Raw genomic sequence first — 16,176 nt, forward strand, 5'->3', positions numbered from 1 at the left:
TCCCCAAGTTTTAGGTAACGTTGACATGCCATTTCCCCCAGGGAGCTGACAATCTAATGCCCATATATAGTCATATAAAACATACATACATACTCGCATACATACATACTCTGATAGACAGGAAGGGATGACCGTCACACAGTTCTTGATGGGTAAAAAAAAAACTGAAAAGATCTTGACCTAGATCACCAAACAGGAAATTGGGGGCTAGCATTGTAGTCACACTTATATTTTTGCTATAAGATAGATAACACCTATCAGACCAGTCACTGCAGTACAGCATCTCAAGACTCTACTTGTGTTATAGAAAATGGAGACAGCAGGTAAGAGATTCTTCTTCCTTATCAAATGAGCAGGGGTGGGCAAAGATAAGAAATGTATGTCCTGAAAATACAGTTGCCAACATTTCGATTTAATTGCAAAATCCCTAAATATATTATTGCATGTACAGGTATTAGGTTACCCCTGTATAATATACAGACAGAATTTATAGAGTGCTAACATGTGACACAGAGCTGTACATTAAATATATTTGCAGCAGCTTCAAGAAATATTAGGCTAAATATAGTATTAAAGTATTATCTCCCATCCTATTGTGTGTAAATTCCCCCACCTACTAGATTGTAAGCTCTTAAGCTACGTACACACGTCAGATTTTTATCGCCCGATAATCGGCATCGGCCAATTATCGGGCAAAAATCTGGCGTGTGTACAGTCGGTGTCGTCCATCGTCCGGACGACCGACCTGCCGGATCCACGGACGATGGACGACAGCCGATCCTAATGAAAGGGAAGGGGAGAGCGCGCAGCAGGGTGCCGCTCCGTCGCTCTCCCCCTCCCCTCTCCATAGAGCAGAACGGTGTTGTATGTACAGCACCGTTCATGCATCGTGCACTCCCTTGTCGTTGGAAAGGATCGTGAAAGATCCTTTCCAACGACAAAAATTGGAAGTGTGTACGCAGCTTTAGGGGCAGGGTCCTCTCCTCCTATATCACTGTCTGTATCTGTTATTTGCAACACCTATTTAATGTACAGCGCTGCGTAATATGTTGGCGCTATATAAATCCTAATTATTAAAAATAATAATAAAAAGTCCTTTTATTGGTGCTTTGAACCCTAGAACAATGTAGAATTACCAAATTTGTTGATGGGGAAGCCAAAGGGGGCTTTAACAAGTTTGGAACCTTGGCATCTTGCAGCCAATGAGTCGACTATGAATTCCTCTATTTACCAAGCTATCAGAGAGTAAATTTAAAAGCTTCATTCTCTAAATGGTAAGGAGAACACATTTTATAAAGCCACTTGCTGATTTTTTTTGTTAATTGCAAAGCCGCTGAACAGAGCCTTGTCACCTAAATTGGCAAGCAAGTTTTCTATGAACTCAAAAGTAATCATTAGTCAGAGCAGTCAGAAAAATGTATTCTACATGTAAAACTACATTTTTTTAAACATTTTTTACATCTAGGATATGTTTTCTCAGATCTCCTGTGATCCTATCCATACTGATGTATTATATTTGGTGCTTTTTGATAATCTTTACAGATAAAAGAAAGAAAAAACTCTGGCTGCCTTCTTGGAAATGCGTTATTATTACCATTCTTGTGGGATCCAATATCATCCTCATCCGTGTCGTTGAAGCATTGGGTAAACAACACTGGGGAACATATTGTTTGTTGAGTTAGATCTTACACTTGTTTTTTACTAAAAAACATTTACATTTTACATACAATGAAAAATAATGAAATAACTTGAATGTACTGTTTATTTAAATTTCTTTTGTTCATAAAAAGGATTTATTGTTGCTCTATGACAAAGTGGTAAAGGTAAAAATATATGCTTTTAGCTTTTCCTGGAGTGTTCAGTGTTAGGACAATCCCACCATCATATGTACACCCCATCTACCCTGATACCGTCCTTCCGTGACCTTCAAATCTTGGTGGAATCGTTCACCTTGCTCATCACTGACTTCACCAAGGTTTTCCGGGACATTAGAAAGAAGATTATGCAGAAAATGCACCTTGATGCTTATATTGCAACCAAACATTTTGTAGCTCTCCAAGAGTTTCTGGACAATTTCTGTGTAATTATTTGCTTGTGTGTGTCCAAGAAAATCCTTGATAACGATTTTGAATGATAACCAAGCATTCTTTTCAACTTCTGACATTGTCCTGATGAAATGTTCACCTTTGATGAGCTGCCGAATCTGTGGACCATCAAACAACCGTCCTTTATTTTTTCAAATCACAAGGTAGGAAATGCAAAAATGAAGTACTTGAAACATTCCCCTTAAGTTGGCAAAGCTTTAACAAACTGCTTCATCAGACCCAGTTTCATGTGCAGAGGCCGGTATATTTTATTCTTTCTTTGAATGAACAAGTAGCTCATGTAGAATGTTTGGATCACCTGGTTCTTTGGCAGATCTTGGAGTCCAATTCCTTTCCACCCAATGCCTCTCATGAGCCCTGCTGTCCCACATGCACAGATAACAGGGATACTTGGTGTGTCGGTGTTGCTGGCCATGAAGGACAGAAGGAATACCATTTTAAGGTCAACACAGATGATCCAATTGTGTTGGTGATATTGCAACAACTCAATGACTCTCTTTATGCCTGCATATTCTTCACAAAGAGAAACCGAAAGTCCAATTGGGACTGACCTAAATATATTGCCATTGTGAAGGAGGACACACTTTAAGCTCCATTTTGAGCGATCGATGAATAGTCATCATGCAGCTGAATTATAGATTGGAATTCTCAATTCCTCCATTAAACCAGGTATGTTATGGCAATACACAAAGCCACTGTCAGTTATAAAGTACTGCAGAAATGCAACTTCTCTGGTTCAAAAGTATGATTCCTTTGTTTCTTTTTCAAGTAAATTTTTCTCATACAGTCTTGATGCTAGGAGTTCTGAAGCCTTCTTCGATAGTCCCGAATCATGTTAAATCCTTCTTATTTTGAAACTCTTCATCATTGTTGTCACCTACTTCATCACCATAATCATATTCTTCAAGAGAGGGTAGTGTAATAAACTGGCACTGGGATTTAATCTGAATGAGCCACTGGGCGTATAGCCGATGGTAGACCAGGATACTCTATGTTACATTTGTATGTCCTGACGGTTTCACTATACAAAAGTAACAGTCACTGAAATAATCTCCTGGCTCACGTCAAACCATAGGTGCACCAAATGGCATCTTATCACGTGTTCCCTTTGTCCACATCCATAAACCCTCGACACATTGTTTGCACACCTTATGAGCGGCCCAAGGCATATCTTGTTCACCAAGTTTACCTTTGAAATATGCCAAATAGGCTTGCTCTACCAATGTGCTGATGTTCGACCTTTGACTGGGAATGGTGAAACTCCCACAGATATACCAAAATGAATCGGGGTTGTTTAGGCACTTAGGATGAGAAACAGCAGAGCCAGACATGATCTGAAAGAAAGGAAATACGTGTGTAGGTAAAAAAATAAATTTTACTTATTCACCACGTAGAGCAGCGCACAACCTCTGACCACACTGTCTTATGTGAAAATGAATAGCTGATACAAATCCACGCTACAGTAGTCGCATTATTATAAACTGTAGATAAAAAAACTGACGTGATAGAATAAAACTAACTGCACTTTCAGAATCCGCAGACCTATTTTTGTGTATATAAGTTTACAAACATTTGTAAATATTAAGTGGGCGGGACACAATCTCTATAAAGGAATGTTCTCTGCCTGATGAAATTCAGAATGCAATTGGTTGATGAAGAAAGCCAAAGAAATAATTTTTTGCACTGTAATAAATGATGACTCTTCTAACACGTTTTTTTTACATTGTGCCTATTTATGAAAGCTCTGCAAGACTGGAGAGGATAGACTGTCATTGAAGGACCTGGGTAATTGAGTAAACCTGGAATATATATGGTCCAGAATTAAATACATTTGCCAAAAAATGGCAAACTTTTTTTAAGAAATCCATTCCAGTCTGTTGGATCACCCAGGTTCTCCCATGATAGTCTACCTTCTCCAGTCGTGGAGATCCCTAAACAATCAAGCTCAATGCATAACCTCTTTCTTTTTCTTCCAGTTCATAAGAGTCAGTCTTTGAAAGTTGAGATCAACCAGTGGAAGGAGGCAAGGGTGTACAACACCCAATCTGCTGGTAGGTCTAAGATCTAAAAGGTTGTTTGACCATCCATATGGAAGATTCTTTCCCAGAATTAAAAACAAACTCAGACCAATAACAATTTGAGCTAACGGAACATTTTGAAATGTACATGGAAAATGTATTTATTTATATGAAGGCAGTCACTATAAATACCAACCAAAATATGTACAATGGAAGAAAAGGATAAAGGTACCAATGAAAAGGTATAATAATATCAAATAATTTAAAGCTTTCCAAGGCTTAGGAGACCTTAGATGATCCAGCAAACCAGTGGATGTGGAGTGGATTTCTTAAAAATCATTTGCTATTAGTTGGCAATTGTTTTCAATCCATTCCAGGTTTGCTAGGTCACCTGGTTTCTCCCATGATAGTCTATCTTCCCCAGTCCTGGAGAACTTTAATACAACAGACCTATTCTCTCTATATTATAGGCAGAGCTAAAAATATAAATGATTCAACTTTTATTAGCTAAACATTGCATATGAAAAAAAAAAAAAAAATCTTTTATGTAGGCAGCAGGTGGAGCTGAAGGCCCTACTACCTCCATCTCTCTACTATGTGTTGTTTACAGAGCTGAATAGCTTAAGCTGAAATTTACACACATGGTTTAATAATTCAGCAATGTCTTTGATCATAAGGCCAGGTCGGAGGTTTTAATGATAGACGGCATGCCTAAAAGGCTTCGTTTGAAGTGCATAGTCCATAGTGCTCTGAGAATCCCTTCTTATGTGGCAGTGTTTTTCAACCAGGGTTCTGTGGATCCCTAGAGTCACTCCAGAGTTTGCTAGGGCTGGGCTAGTTTAACTGATACCTCTTTGGCTATCTATAAGGGTGACCGGCAATCTAATATACTGTGAGCTGTAGATATAGAAATTAGAGCAGAGGTACCCCAAGAGCTGAAAGTTATTTCAATGGGTTCCCCATGAAAAGGGATTTTTAATTAGAACAATGTATTGACAGTGCATTTCGTTTTGTTTCTCTCCATTGAATCCCTTATCTGTAACAGTTGTCTTTGCAACTTTGAAATATTTGACAAAAAATGCAGTTTATAAACTGGAATATTTGGGCTGTAATATTGGGGTGTCTGGGTTACAAGACCTCTATGACATACAGTACAAATAGACTTTGTTATATTTCCTTTGTTATATTCCTTTGTTGTATTTCCTTTGCTTTCTTCTTTAGATCAGCTTCGTAGTGAGGAGAGAAGGAAATTAATGGAAATAAAGAAGCAGCTCTGTGTGAATACGAATGGGGAATCTACAGGTAAGTCTTGTTAGCTATAGGCCATGTGATCCTTTTAGCTAGAGAATAACTAGAATGGTGAACAAATGCCAACTCTGGATTTACAAAGATTGCCTTGGTTTGGCAACGTACATCCTAGAGAGTAGGCGACCATGGATAGGAATTTTAATTATACATACAGGTTAGCTGTTTGTATTTCTACTGATCCCACATCCCTCATGTACATACATAGGAGCTTTCTTGACATCAAACTTTATAAAACAAAATACATGCACATAATTATAATTACATAAATGATTTATTAAAAACATTATAAAACACAAATTATATAAATGAGTTTCAATTGATAATTGTTTGACGCGTTTCATAGATTCATGTCTACTTCCTCAAGAGCTCTATTGCGATAATAACCATAAAGAGTTCTCTCTAGGGATCAGTTTCCCCAAGAAAGCACAGGATAACCCAGGGAAAGCATTGGCTGCAAACCATTCCCAAATGGCACAGTTGCTATCTAGTACTACTTTAAAATGATGGAGTTCAGTAATAAACAGCTGTTCAATGTTGCAGTAAAACATCACTTGTCACTTCTTATATTAGAGCCAAACTACTTCTTAGGGCAGATGGTATATTCCCATTAACAATCACTCATTTTTTTAAAATAAGGCTGAAGTTTGAGTTCCTTTTGGAGCTTAAATAATAAAGAGAAAAAGGAGGCGTTTTATAGCAAAAACAAATTAAGTATATTATAACTACAAAAGCAGTCCTTAAATTGGTGCTACTCTTAACATAGTTCTTTATTATTTCATTCTCAATATTAAATGTACCTTTCTTATACCATAAGTGACCCTCTCTCTGGATTATAGAAATCTGTAACTGACCATTAAAAAAATTGTGGGAGTTAATGTATCCTCTTCTTCATACTAGGTGCCATGTTTTTCCTCAAGGGTTAGGTGCCTAATGTTAATGGGAAGAGTTCCTTCTCCACATTTGGTTCCAAAAACATGTGTAGGGGTTTGCCGCAGGAGGACATATGGTCGGACCAGTGGCCTGAAATATGGGCAGGCAAAAATATAATCTGCCATTTTATACCTGTTCTGAATTATTGTTATTAATATTACAGTATTTATATAGCAGCAACATATTACGCAGCACTGTACAAAGTCCATAGTCATGTCACTAGCTGTCCCTCCAAGGGGTTTACAGTCTAATGCCCCTACCATAGTCATATGTCTTTAAAAGAGCTTAACTGCATGTTTTTGGAATGTGGGAGGAAACCGGAGTCCTCGGAGGAAACCCACACAAGAGAACCTACAAACTCCATGCAGATAGTGTCCTGCATGATATTCGAACTTGGGACCCAGCACTGCTAAGGCCAGGGTGCTAACCTCTGAGCTACTGTGAAGGCCAGATTTTTTTTTTTTTGCATAAAATGTGTTCCTGAAGGTAAAAAATTGCTAAAAACAATCAACATATTTTCTTGTAGAGTGCTTCCTGTGTCCCGGTGGCTGGTTGGGGCACAGAGAGAGCTGTTATTACATTTCTTATGGAAAAGAACACAGATCATGGGATGAGAGTCGAGACGCATGCATCAGGATGGGAGCCCATCTACTGGTCATGGAGGACCGGGAGCAGCAGGTATGGTTAAATAGTGCAATAGATGTGAGATGGGGTAGTCTCCATTGTTCCAGCTTTATTCTATTACCAAAATCCACAAGGTTGAAGCTTGAATTTCCCGGAAATTGTCCTCGGAACTTGGTAATGACTATGGATGGGACATTAGATTGTGAGCTCATCTAAGAGGCAGTTAGTGACACTTAGTGAGCTACAGAATATGGCAGCACTATATAAATGTGTATAACAATAAAATACATATATCATAGTATCTGCTTTTCTCCTAATGAGCTGGCTGCAGTGGAGGGGCAGATGCACCAGATTGTTTTAAGAAGGACAATAGCATTTACCTAAAACTTTTGTCAATGGGCTCTCTGAATCTTAGTGAGTGAGTATAGACTCTTTGGCCCTGATTCATTAAAGCTCTCCAAGGCTGGGGATAATACACTTTCACCAGTGAAGCTGGGTGATCCAACAAACCTGGGATGGATTCAAAGCATTTGCTAGCAAATAGCAAATGACATTGAAGAAATCCATTGCAGATTTGCTGGATCACCCAGCTTCACTGGTGAAAGTGTATTATCCCCAGGCTTGGAGAGCTTTAATGAATCAGGGCCTTTGGATTGAACATTTGCTGGCCTAAATAACACTGATTGAAAGTAGAGTCCTTCCTCCTCCTTTGTTGCTGTCTTTATTTGCCTGACATTTGCAACACCTATTTAATGTACAGTGCTGCATAATATGTTGGAGCTGTAAAAATCCTGTTTATTAACCACCTGGGCGTTAAACCCGACATAGTTCGGGGTAAAAACACTTGAAAAAAGTGTTAAACCCGAACTTTTCCCAGGTGGTTAAAAATATAAACAAACGTTGTATTGCAATCCAATTGTCATACATTTTATGACAATCGGATTACAACTGTAAGAATATACTCACCCGGTCCCCGCAGCTCCTCCGGACACGTCTGTCCTCTTCTGTCTTCTCCCGGCGAGTGCAGTGATGATCACCGGGGTTTCCCGGTGACGTCGCTGCATGCATCGGTGCAGGCGGGAAATTCAAATAACTTTGTATTGAACTCAATTGAAAAAAGCTGTATTGAGTCCAATACAAAGAAATCTTTATATAATATATATATAATTTTTTTTTTAAAGATCTGTTTTTTATATTTTATAAAAAAAAATTCTATTATTAAATTTAAAAAATTTTGGGCATATTTTGGTGAGTTATGCGGTAATTCGATGAATTATAATTAATTATTGAGTAATTCGGTGAATTATAGCCTACAATCTAAAATAAATTTCCATGCCAAAAAGTTAACACTTTTTGCATGAAAGTACGGAAGTTCGGAAAGAATTAGAACACCCGGCGTTCACATACGCATCCCTCGGCGATTTCTGATAATGTCCGTGGATGCGCCCGTCGATGGGGGTCGTAGCAGGAAATTCAAATATTTTGTATTGGATTCAATACAAAGTCCTGTATCCAGTCCAATACAAGATAATACAAAATATATTTATGTGGTTTTGTCTATAGGTATGTGATGTTGGACTGTTGGACACTAGGCAGGTGTTTTAGAAAAATATATTACTATACAGTTTATAGTATATAAACCGCTTTTGGTACAGAAATCTAGACATCAGTGAAACGCCCAGGTGGTTAATAATATTATTAATTATAATAATAAAAATAGCTAGTTAAAACCCCCCTTTGCTGCAACTTTGTTTTTACCTGCTTTGCCATTTCTTACTTGAGATGCTGATGCTCTGGTTGCTGGATCCATGGGTGTGTTAATGTTAACCTAGCAACCTTACTTAACCTCCTTGGCGGTAACCCTGATTCTAGGGGTAGGTAAACCTATAGGAAAAAATTGTAAATTGTAAGTCTAACCCGATCTGCTGGCGTCCCGCGTTTTTTGTGTCTTCTTTCTCTCCTTGCGTCCTCTTTTTTCTTCCTCCAGCGTCTTCTGCACTCTATGAGTTCCCGGTGATGTCGGTGCGTGTATACGTTGCCGGCAGGGCGGTAAATTAAAAATCCATTTGTATTGAATTCAATACAAAATAACTGTATTAAATGTTATACAGTGGATTTATATGTGTAAAAACAATACATTATTTTTTTTGAACATTTATGAGGTTGGACTAAGTCGTTACCCTTCAAGTCAAAGTCAAGTCCCAAGTCATTGACATCTATTACCAAGTCATTGACATTAAGTCCCAAGTCATTGACATCAAGTCCCAAGTCAAGTCTCAAGTCACCAAGAATTCTTTCAGGTCGAGTCCCAAATCAAGTCACTCCATTTATCAAGTTGTTTGCAACAACTGGTATAATAATGCCTTCCTCCCTGCATTCTAAGTCCACTAAGTTTGGCTTTCTCTACAGGTGAAGGGGATGGGGAGGAAGGCAGTGAGTCTTCTGTAACACCACATTCCTCCCTTCCCCCTTCAGCTGTCAGAGGAGAAAGCTGTGGATTTAGAATGCAAGAAAGGCAGGAAGGAAGGCGGTGTTACAGAAGACTCACTGCAAGTCGAGTCGCAAGTCACTGGAAAAAATCCCCAACTCGAGTCACAAATAGTATATTAGGTGACCTAAGTCGGACTCAAGTCCATGTCGCACGACTCAAGTTCCAAGTTTCCTTGGGTATTTCAACTTACAGATTTTGCTTCCATTGCACACAAAAATGTATTCTCTACCAGTGATAGGGAAAAAGACGTAGAATGTAGAATCCATTCACAAAAATGGCCACTGGCCTCACTCAGTATAAGGAAATATTCAACCCACGTAAAGGAAACTAAACAACAAAAGTAAATTCAAGAAACTAGCCTCTATCCTAACATCTGCCTAACATATTACTATACATAGCACATCACACACAAAATGGGCAATTGATTCCCCTGGGAGATTCATATAGGAGACTTATCTAAGTCACCAACAGAGGTTATTTTAGACTTCCATGTCTAGTGTTTTGTCAACTAAAACAATGTTTGATGATTTTTTTTGATAATATTTCTTTTTTTAATATGTTTAAAATAAAAATCTATAAATTTTAATACAGTATTTTTAGATGTGCCTTAAAAGTCCCACTATGGTGAATAGGATGGTTCTTACATTTCCTAACATATTATAACTTATTTATATTCTATTTATAGCAATCATAATAATCTTAACAGCAAGTCCTAAAAAAGCAACTTTTTTGCATGTTTTTATTTATTTTTTTGTCCTCTCTGGTCTGTGAATCATAACATTTCTTTTTGGATTGCTTTTCACTTATATCCATGAGTTGTTTTAGATAATAATGAGATCTCTGCTACATTTAGGTTGCACATTTGTTCTCAATAGAATGACTGGTTTAAAGATCAATATGGGAGTATGTCTGCGGTGGGATAGTGACCAATGTAGTTTTGTTGTTCCAGGAGTTTTTACACAGATCCAGCAGACACCGATCAGAAGAACATTTCTGGATCGGTCTGTACAAAGATGGAGATGAATGGAAATGGGTGAATTCCAGCCTGTAAGTGAATCTACATCTGCCCTGAAAATCTAAATGTTGTTCATCCAGAAAATGTTCAATACTCATCACTGCTCATTGTTATTTGTTACCCAGATTTCAGCTATCAGGAGAAACTTGTGCAATGTTGAATGAAAATGATCAGTTTTATAAAACTGATCGATGTGAAATCAAACACAGCTGGATTTGTCAGAAGAAAGCCCTGAAGATCTGACAGATACCTCGCTACATACTACAGGCAACACATCTTCTACAATACAAACATCCAAAGTCCTATACGATCACCATGCTAAACAATAATTATTAGCTTCTACAATAGAAAATCCAGGTCTATATAACTCATGTCATATTTCTAATATAGTGAACGTAACACCTATCTATAACAGTCAAAATTTGTGTAGCACTTTGATTTTGTTGAAATAAAAGAATTATTTTATAGTATTGGGAAGAATTACTCTGACATTACTGATCATTGGGGAGAATGTCACTCCGTTAGATAGCCAAAAAGATCATTGGTATCTATTAATCTGACCTGAGAAGCACAAACTGCTCATTGCTCAAGGAACCCTGGTTGAGAATTATAGCTCTTTGCCCTTCCCAGTAGTGGGGATCTATTGCTGCACTTGTCCCCCACCCCCCGAATTACAGCATTGATAAATGAGCATGTGGTCTAAAAATAACCAATTTAGGTGAATATTCCTCAACTGTGTGATTTATTTGGGTCTGGTAAGCTCAGTCAATGGAAATGTCTTAGCAATCATTTAGGGTACACCTTGTCCCTGTTCTGTGTGCACCTAAAGTCTATTACAGGTCAGTTTGATTCTTTAGTGTTTGTGTTTTTTGATAAGTGCTATGCTGTTATATTACATACATATCATTTCAAAAATTGTTCATTTATTTTGTTGATTTGCTGTAATTGTTGTTTTAATCATATTTCTCTGTGTATTGGTTACAACATTGTAAACTAATAATATTAAGATGTATTTATATTATTTACCGCTTTATAATCTCATCACACAATAGCATAAAAAAGTTCCAAAATATTTTTAAGATTCCCTGAATTTCATAAAATTTTTTTCTTTAGAGAAATCAAATCTAAAACATTTTTTTCCAAGATGTTTAAATACATATATCAAGGGACATATAATGACTTCACTTGCGTGTGTGTCTCTCCAAGAAGAGATTTAAATGTATGTAAATACATATGCATTTTCAATTTTACTATTTGAACCAGATTGGCTTGTGTGTGAGTGTGTGTGTGTGTGTGGGGGGGGGGGAGATAAATAAAATTTACTTGTATGGTATGAATTTGTGTGATACTTTCCCTTCATTATTAATATCTACATCTCTTGCTGCAATGTTTTTCTGCCTATTTTAAAATAATGGTCGTTGTTAGCAATTCTTCCACCTGTTTTCTTACCATGTATATGTAATCATTCCTAATAAAGGTTTTGTCATTTTATCCACAAGGAATTTGTACAAATGTACTCATGGTTTCCACACTAAACTTGACCCCTCCCCCCTTTTTTTGCCTTTGTCCCATTCTCAAAGTCTTTATTGTCTCATATTAGTATTTAAATGTAATATACAAGTATTCCTTTTATGAATAAATTGTTGTGGTTTTTATTTCTTTTAATAGTCACAGACATTTGCTGAATAAGCTGTAGTTTTCCTTTAACATACTTCACTCATGTTCATTTGCCACTATTCTACACATCTCATTTGTTGTTCATTTGTAGTAGTTTTTTAGGTTTGTTCTCAATGTGCTGTGCTGCCTGATCTTAGCCCTGTTGTATACAAACACACTTTCGCTTCCTGGCCAAACTGGTTGTCAATTAGTTGTCCAGCTGAGTTACATGGATGGTGATGGAAGGAGGTCCAGGTGGCCAAGCACAACATCAAAGCACATTGATTGATAAGCTCAAAAGCAGGGTCAAGCACTCTTAGAAATGACTAGATGTTATTTTTGCTCAACTTATTTTGTTCAGAAAATATCAAATTGTATAAATTATTAATGTGTTTACATAATTTAAATAGTACCCAGTGTACAAAATTACCAGCAACAAATATACTTTTTGCAAAACATATTTTAATTGCTTTTACATCTTTCCAGGGTGTTTAAGGGTTTTAATGCCAAATCAGACCTTGGCCCACTATGTCTTCACTTTATTACATCAGCTAGGTAGTTGAAACCCATAAGGGTTGATTTCTCCTTCACACAGAAGCAATTTCATCCACGAATGTGAAGTCTGAGTCAGAGGTTCCCAGCAGTAGGATGTTATCTTCCTGTTAGAGAAGAGATTACATTATTAGCATGTGTTAAGCAGTATGTTAAATCATGTTTTGATGATGGCACTGCACTGTACTTTTTATGCTTTTCAGGCTTTACAAGCAATGCTTGACCAAATCTGTACCAACATACACTCTGCCCCAGTCTGGGAATGTATTCTTTAAAGGCACAGCTCTTACCCAAAGATGTCTACTATTTCATTTCACAAAGCAATAAAAACTGCTTGCTCTGACTAAAGACTTTCAGGTTTAGTTGTAACCCAAAGATAATGTGCAAAAATATGTAATCCATACATTCTATGTAAATACTCACACACATCCCTATCTCAGTATCCCTCTGTTGTTGTATGTGAGCTGGAGGTAGAACATTGGTTGTTCCTCTGGCTCAGTTACCCCTGGAATGTCCCAGGTATCCCCATGGTGTCCACAACCCCCTCAGCTTTTCATCAGAGTCTTGTTGTATTATGCTCCGCAAAAAAAACAAACCATAGTTGTGGTTATACTTCAAAGTGTTTTCGGTCTTTATCCTTCCTGCCCTTATCATGAATATACAGTCAAGGTTCAGTGGAACCATAGAGGTTCTTACAAAGGGTTGTGCTCTTAGGTCAGTTCTGAGCTTTTTGGCTGTTAGGAGGCTTTCACCCTTCTGACCACCACACTAATGCACTGTGAGCTGTGGACATAGTACCAGGGGAGTCCTAAACACCTGAAAGTTAATTCAAGGGTTCCCCCATGGCCACAATATTGTTAAATAGTGTAGAGTAAGGTAATAGCTTTACAGACAGCAAACATTCACTGATTTCTTCTTTATGTTATTCATTGCACCAATATGTTGTAAAGAACAAATACAAAGTATTTGAGGTGACTGCAACTACTTAGCAATACAATACCAGGGCCCTCCATCAGCTACTCAGGTGTCTTTAGGAGTTAAATACCATTACTGTTAGTTGTATTACAGTAATTACATTATACATTACCTACTAACCGGCCTTCAGGCTTTTCTCCTGAATTCTGGTAGAGGGCTGACTGACACAGGAAAAAAGCATCATGGCATGGGAAACCTGTGTCTGCACTCATGATTCTCCTTTTGGCATTACAGACTTCTTGCACATTCAGTGAATGATATTGCTTCTGGTTGCAAAACAAGATTTCCTGTTGTTTAGGGGCTCAAATTGCCACATGGACCCCAAAATATTAGGAAATCCCACATAAGTGAAAAATGCCCCTTTACATTCCTCCACTCCCAAGCGGTGTGTGAATGATCTTCTGCCTAATGGAGTCCCCAGGAGTCTTGTGATCCCTGGCACAGCATGGCTTCCTTTTGTCTTTGGAGCAATTTTGTCCTCCAAAAGCACCTAAGATGACATCATGGAACAGCCAGAATTGCACTTCATCCAGGTTGGTCTGTTGTAAGAAAAGTCATGGTTGCCAGAGCCATACAAGACTTTGGGATGATGTTGGCTGCTCCTCACCTTCTTGGAAAAATAGAGCAGCATGATCCTGTCCAGCCACCACCATTGCTGCAGTTGTGGCCACCACTGCGCTTGCCAGAACGAACTATCCCCTGGCACAACCTGGCTTCTTTTGGTTTTGTCATCAAAAAGATAGTAGAGTTGGAGGATTACATGACGGGACAGCAGAACTGTACTTTTAAACCATTATCCCACATTTCATCTGAGTTGCTGCATCTGAAAAAAAGCTGTGGCTGATGGACCTGGACAGTAGTTTTGTTGATGGCTGCTCCTCACCTTCGTGCAGCATTGTCCAGCACCCACCAATGTCACATTTGCAGCCACAACTGCACTCACCACAACAAACACCTCTTAAATAATATTAAAGCTCTCCAAGGCTGGAGAGCATACACTTTTATCAGTGAACCTGGATGCTCCAAAAAAACTGGAATGGATCTGTTCCAGGATTCAAAACATTTGCTAATAGAAAATGACTTTAACAAATCCATTCCAGGTTTGCAGGAATACCCAGCTTCACTGATTAAAGTACCCTGTCCAGCCTTGAAGAGATTTAATAAATCAGGGCCATAAGTATGCAGACAGCTGTGCTGACTTTGGTATTTCAAAAACTAATAGAAAGTATATGCTCAAAAACAGTAACAATTTACTTGTTAATTGGAGGTCTGCTGGATCACCCAAAGCCAAAGATCCAGGGAGATTGTAAAAGAAGAAAACAAAACACATAAAAAAAATCAACTTCAACTTTTAAAACAACTTTGTTGAAGATAACTGCATTTTCCAAAATGTAAATATCAAAAGAAAAAATAAAACAAAACATGTATAAACCTCACTTCTATATAAAGCAAAAATATTTTGAAAATGCCCCAAGAAAGATTGCATTCAAAATATCTTTACAAAAACAATATGTGATTTGGACTCGTTAAGGGTGGAAAACTGGACTAGAAAATGTTTATGCAGAACATACATTCATTGCTAATGCAATTGCTAATAGAAACATTATTACAATGAAAGCATATTGCATGATTTGTAGCTAATTCCTTTGAAAATGAACATTAAAACATTCAAAGTGTGAAAAAAAAGAAAAGAAATACAGCTATTGTGCTTAACGGTGAGCAAAGTATATGTCAAATAAAACACAGATAACCTGATTTTACAGTAAAAGTATTAATAAAAAAATAAGATACACTAATTAAATAATTAGATTTAGATATCTCTTTTTTTACCTGTAATCTTAAAAATAGTAACATAGATTAGTACAACACAAAAAAAAGGAAGTCAGACAACACCCTTATATGTTCAAAGGTACGCGCACAACTGTCATAATTCTCCCTTCCTCTCTCCTTCCTTCTGTCTCCCCCTCTCTCCCATCTCCCTCTCTTTTTCTCCCCTCTCCTTCTCTCATTCTGTTTTCCCTTCTCTCTCTCTGCCTCTTTCCTCCCCCTCTTTCTCTTTCCTTCCCTTCCCTCCTCCTCCTTGTAAATCATTTAGGGTGACTTCCATGATTTTAGGGTGAAATAACTACACATGGACTGACTCATATCCATTCTTGACCCCAAGGTAGGTAACAATCTATTCCAACACATATCATATAAACTCACATACATATTCTGATATCCAGGATGTCTTTGACTTCACTCCATCCTTCATGATTAGATCAAACTGATCAGATCTCCATCTTGGTGACCAAAATAGAAAATGGGGGCTGGCATTGAAGTCATGCCATGTATACAGTATGTTATATGATTCATAAAACCTATTAGACCGGTCAGCACAGCACAACAGGTTAGGACTCTCCTTGTATTATCAGATATGCAGACAGCAGGTAAGAGTTTCTTCTGTTTTATTGCTTATATTGTAGAAATGGCTGATTTTCTATAATTTAGTGTCAGGAAAAC

General features: G+C 37.7%; 1 protein-coding gene across 1 annotated transcript; it reads left to right on the forward strand.

The window, feature by feature from the left end:
* The first annotated feature begins 265 nt into the window (after positions 1–265).
* LOC140339269 (C-type lectin domain family 2 member B-like) lies at positions 266–11,989 on the forward strand. Its single transcript, XM_072423867.1, has 7 exons — positions 266–323; positions 1,543–1,644; positions 4,082–4,156; positions 5,345–5,425; positions 6,888–7,039; positions 10,426–10,523; positions 10,617–11,989. The coding sequence occupies exons 1-7, from the start codon at positions 311–313 to the stop codon at positions 10,732–10,734; spliced, it is 639 nt and encodes a 212-aa protein (XP_072279968.1). The 5' UTR covers positions 266–310; the 3' UTR covers positions 10,735–11,989.
* Positions 11,990–16,176: the final 4,187 nt, after the last annotated feature.

The sequence above is a fragment of the Pyxicephalus adspersus genome, chromosome 10 (genome assembly GCF_032062135.1).
Source record: "Pyxicephalus adspersus chromosome 10, UCB_Pads_2.0, whole genome shotgun sequence".
Taxonomy (NCBI): domain Eukaryota; kingdom Metazoa; phylum Chordata; class Amphibia; order Anura; family Pyxicephalidae; genus Pyxicephalus; species Pyxicephalus adspersus.

What these genes read in the sequence shown, in the direction of transcription:
- LOC140339269 (XM_072423867.1), top strand. An exon ending in CCGTGTCGTTGAAGCATTGG is followed by an intron (nt 1,645 to 4,081) that starts GTAAACAACACT and finishes TTTTTCTTCCAG; the next exon opens with TTCATAAGAGTCAGTCTTTG. An exon ending in TACGAATGGGGAATCTACAG is followed by an intron (nt 5,426 to 6,887) that starts GTAAGTCTTGTT and finishes ATTTTCTTGTAG; the next exon opens with AGTGCTTCCTGTGTCCCGGT.